Here is a 4,773-nt window from a genome sequence, read left to right as displayed (position 1 = left end):
ACCCTAACCCTAACCCTAACCCTAACCCTAACCCTAACCCTAAGAGCATTGAAAGATACCCCGAGGTCCAGGCGGCAGTCCGACGCAATGCCCAGCAGTTGGCTATTGCGGTTGCAAAAACGAGTCACAAGAAGATCACCAACCTGCCCGATCCCTCGAACTGTTGTTGGGCTCGTGCAGAGAAGACGAGATCCCTTTGGGAACAAAGCAGCGGATCGGCATGTGACCAGTGTATCCAACGCCGCAGGGCATGCGTCATCCTTGATTAAGGTGAGCTGACCATTCGGCCACTACCGGTCCACTTCCGGTAAGGTGTTAGCGCTGGATCTTTGCTTCGGTATGTCGCAACCCACGAGGCTGTCGAGGCCGAAGAGTAGAAAAAGCGCGGAGGGTACAATAGGCAACCATAAAGTACCGTCCATGTACACAAGCAATTACAATCGGCCCCAGGATCGGCATACCACCAATTTCCACTTGTATTGTGTTTTTCTTTACCACCTTTAGCATGTATCTGGTTCATTCAACCTCTTCAGTGAGCTCCCACGTGAGCAAGGCCATGACGATATAGAGCATTGAAGTTCCTTCCCAATTCAGAACCTTGATGGTGTTAGACGTCTCCTAAAGACAACATGTAACTGCCATCTTGATACTTCGCCCACTATGCACGAGTCCACACATGTGGCTTTCCTTTAGATCTGATGACTGTGTTTGTTCGGACCTGTCATGTGTGTGTCTACCTCACGGGAGCCGCTACAGGATATCAACAAATTGTTAAGACACTCCGATTCGAGATATCTAGAGACACGTCATGGTATTGAATAGACTGTCACTATTCCTGTCACACCTCCGATCTGTTGTGGTTCAGCATGGTAGACGCGCCCGCGGCCGAAACCTAATACAACTTCAACATTGTGCCTGATCTTGGTGACCATCCTTCTGTCTGGGCGCTACGGCACCTCATTGGCTAGAATTCTGACCCTCGCCCTTCATGGCACTCAACTTGGCCATATCCTATCGCAAAACAGCGACTGCAGTCTCCTTCTTGCTATCCTCGTCTATCGCCTTCTCGAGTGCCTCGTTTCTTGCATCTTTTGAGGTTGACTGTCATGCCATGGTCACTGCAACGGGCAAGCTAGAGGACAGGTAATTGTGCATGCTTAGTCTACAATTGTGCGCCATCGACAGCTTAATCCGACAATCGAAGTTCCAGGCATGATCAAGAAAGAGGTGTCAAAAGTGTTCATGGAGATTGCAATACACCCCTATGAGTTGATGGCGTAGCCTAGGCTCTGGGCGCAACTTAAAATGTTCTTATCTTCTTCCCACATGAAGCTCCTCCTCGTAGCAGGTTTTGCCAATTATTCTTGCTCCTGCAACGCTCGCGTTCCCTCTTCAATCAACCGCTGCTGTCTTCCATATTGGTGGGCTACCACGGCGTCATCTTCCAACATGGGAGCCGCTTCGGCAACAGCTTCTAACACCCGCTTCTCCACCTTAATCGCAACTCTACAACATTTGTGGCAGTCCTTACGGTATGTAGACAATGAAGGAGATAGGCTACAAAAGTCATTTGCCACGGAGGAGCTGTAGTCATTTGCTCGCTGAGCGGCCAAGTCTTCCTGTATCCGTTCTCAACATAACAAGGACAGCGATCCATTCACGGCATACTCGAACTCCCGGAGCACGATGAGCAAGCCTTCTACTAGCTTACGGTAAACCAACGGGAATCCGTTCGCCAAGCCTCGGTGGCTCGAATTCGACAGTACCCAATGGACTATACATGATCTGGTTCCTCTCCGCCCAATCATTGATCTCGTCAAAATTTCGACACTGGTGTACCGCTGAGTTGAAGTCAGGAAATAGGAATGGTTCGCTAGTCGGCGTGTTTCGAACCCAAATCCACCCAGCAACGCCTACATCGGCATTACACATTAGCAATTGTCGTAGAGAGTCAAGGCAGTGCGCTGTAATAAAAGTCTGTTAGTTCACATATTACCGCAAAGTTACACAAAGAACTTACTAATGTGTGCTTTTAGGACAGCTGGCCTGTTCTTAAATGCCCCTTTGCCTAGGCTCCTGTAGTAGTCGATGTTGAAGTAGAGGCCCTTTCGCAGTAGATCCTACGTCGTTCAAGTTAATGCTAGTGACTTTCTTCGTGACCGGATAGTACGTTACCAAGCAATGTAAATGATGGTGTACTTGCGCGTTTACGACGTATTGCCCACCATATTCTTGTGGCATATGTGCCCAATGCTGTGGTATACTATGTCGAGAGGCTTGTTCCCGAGAGATAAGGACACCAACGACTGTTACACATAGGCAGTCAGTAAGACTTTGCACTCTCGAGGTTTTTCGTTGCTGCCGACTTACAGTTTACTCCAAGTGCATCCCATGCAGCATCCACCGTCGGGCTCGCATCTTGTCGATATATAGTCCGATGTACAAAAGACCCATTAAACGTCTGTTCATGATACTTGATCGTTATGTCATCCAATAGTGGCGATGTTTCTTCCTGACGACATACACATAGTGTGCTTGCTTGACATCTCAGATGTGTCTGTAATAGCAGAGCTAGCGTGAGGCCTGTTCCAAGACCGAGGAGAAGTCCAGTGACAGCCGCGAGGGCTATTTTCGGGCTATTCAGACTCCTTTTCCCAGTTCCAAGAGATGTATACCGATCAACAGTCTCCGCTTCTTCTGTTCCAATAAAAGGGAGGGATTCTTTAGAATCTCGCCGCTGGTCGTTCAACATTCCGAGCGGCTGTGTCCAACACGAAAGAGGGCACAGAATCACAAGTACGAGTGTTAGGGAGGATCGAGTAGCTAAGATCACTCTCGCCTATCGATAATGCTACACTAGAGACTTTTTACACTGCAGCTCAAACGACATACATATCAATGACAATATACCAGGGACTAATGACGCTATGAACTTTAACGAAAGACTTTGTCAGGGCTAGCTTGTGTTACTCCACAGGCCCTAGCAGCCTCCCTGCAGTTATGGGTAGCTCCTACGAATCAAGTATTACATTTTTCCAAAGTAGTTACTAGTAAATCTATGCCTAGGGGCGTAGAGGTCTAGATCTAAGGCGTGATCATTGATTTACTACGGCCGTATAAGTACCCTCGGAAAATGTAGCTCTACTACACAACAAAAGAGATAAGCTTGCATGGATAACCCCAAACACGCGCCAGTCCCTCATAGTACACTTTAGTAATAGAAACTGTCTAGTCGGCCATAGTCCTCTGCAGTGCTCTCGTACATATCTTATATAGGATACTCTTCGACTCGAAGAACCCCATTACTCCCACTTCATTACATATATACTCTTGCCTACTACATACGATGAACCCGCTTACACTTATCGCCTTTTGCCTCCATACGGTCCATGTATATGCTGGCCCTTATAGCACAGAAGGTCTCAGCATTCGAGATGCCGGCAAGGTCATCCAGTCGCGCTGGGCGCATGGGGACTTGTTTAAGAGGAAGATCTGCTGTTCTGTATGTCGCTACACAATTCGAAGCAGTATTCCATTTAGAATTCCTGACGATTGTAGTGCGTCTTTAGTTGCTGTACCAAAGGCTGCCCCACAAACGACAAGTACGATAATACAATACATACTTTCGTGCGAAAATACTGAGATCTCTAGCTATTCATTTTACAAGGAACTCGACGAGGCAGAGTTCCCAGGGGACAAACACGAGGAGTGAACAAAAGGCGGATCATCACATATAGGCCTGGGTGCTTACATGTATAGCGAAGGCGAGGCGTAGATGACATAGTGGCTTTGGAGAGTCGTTCGTTCGTAGGCCTGTCGACTTGAGGTGGTCGATACACTCAGATGGGTCAGCATTGACCCTTGTGGGCTTAGTCTTGGCACAGAGTTCTTTGGTCCAATTCAACTTAGCGAAAAGATCAGCAACGTAGCGAGTATCTGCGTCGTATGGGCGTCTTGTGCATCACCAGAGTATACGTCAAGCCGACTGCAGCAATCACCAGAGCTGGCAACATGATCTACCTCGCGGTCAAGGATCTCCGGGAAATGGCTATAGCCATCAACAACTGTGAGTGATGATAACCTTTGAACGAAGATGGCCTAGAATGACGGACCTTAAGCATTCTACAACGACATCTTACAGAGTGGGCAGAAGGCAGCCCTTACGCAGCAGCAAAGGCCTACAACGTACTTGCGGCTTCCTGCGTCCTTGGTCACCGTCGATCGCGGTGGTCCTACCGCCCGCCAAACCAAGCGTGAGGCGAAGGGCCGCACCTCGCCAGTCCAGGGCAAGGCTCTCAGCCCTGGTGCTCAGCTTGCCGAGCTACTCCTAGAGCATCAACACCTTCCCATCATCCAGAGCATCTTACGCGAAGAGATTGACGCCAGGAAAGGTATTCAGACGCTTGCGTCCGTCATGTCGCTCCTGAAGTAAAAAGAAGAGAAAAGGAACATCATGCAGCCGAGAAGCCACAACATGCATTAGTGACGGAGGGTCATCGTTCGACGCGTGGGACTTGGAGATAAACCGCAGCTACAGCACCAACATCGTTGGTCGTATGCATAGCCACTGTTCATCACAAAGCAGAAAGCCTTGAAATCGCCTCGACTTACAACGATTGTGTCGACTATGGCAGCGACGATGTCACCAGACTCGAAGCAGCGTATCTCGTCCTCGAGCACGCCATTGGAAGGCAACCTAATGCCCAAAGTGACATGCAAGAAGTAGTGGACGAAGCGTGCACCGCCATCAGTCGCATCTCCAAGAGCATCGAG

The 4,773-nt window shown here is 48.9% G+C and overlaps 3 protein-coding genes across 3 annotated transcripts; 2 read left to right on the top strand and 1 right to left on the bottom strand.

The window, feature by feature from the left end:
* Positions 1-1,707: 1,707 nt before the first annotated feature.
* CLAFUR5_03893 (uncharacterized protein) lies at positions 1,708-2,752 on the bottom strand (the record flags this gene model as incomplete). Its single annotated transcript, XM_047903041.1, has 4 exons — positions 1,708-1,964; positions 2,021-2,120; positions 2,176-2,306; positions 2,371-2,752. The coding sequence occupies 4 exons, from the start codon at positions 2,750-2,752 to the stop codon at positions 1,708-1,710; spliced, it is 870 nt and encodes a 289-aa protein (XP_047758942.1).
* Positions 2,753-3,346: 594 nt separating this feature from the next.
* On the top strand, positions 3,347-3,712 carry CLAFUR5_14661 (Ecp37; the record flags this gene model as incomplete). The annotated part of the gene is made up of 3 exons (XM_047913809.1): positions 3,347-3,502; positions 3,559-3,602; positions 3,652-3,712. 3 exons carry the CDS (start codon positions 3,347-3,349, stop codon positions 3,710-3,712), a joined length of 261 nt encoding a protein of 86 aa, XP_047758590.1.
* Positions 3,713-3,945: 233 nt separating this feature from the next.
* On the top strand, positions 3,946-4,432 carry CLAFUR5_03892 (uncharacterized protein; the record flags this gene model as incomplete). The annotated part of the gene is made up of 2 exons (XM_047903040.1): positions 3,946-4,066; positions 4,119-4,432. The coding sequence occupies 2 exons, from the start codon at positions 3,946-3,948 to the stop codon at positions 4,430-4,432; spliced, it is 435 nt and encodes a 144-aa protein (XP_047758941.1).
* Positions 4,433-4,773: the final 341 nt, after the last annotated feature.

Source organism: Fulvia fulva, chromosome 2, assembly GCF_020509005.1.
Source record: "Fulvia fulva chromosome 2, complete sequence".
Taxonomy (NCBI): domain Eukaryota; kingdom Fungi; phylum Ascomycota; class Dothideomycetes; order Mycosphaerellales; family Mycosphaerellaceae; genus Fulvia; species Fulvia fulva.
The sequence above is the reverse complement of the archived record's forward strand: the minus strand, read 5'-3'. Positions and strand labels throughout refer to the sequence as shown.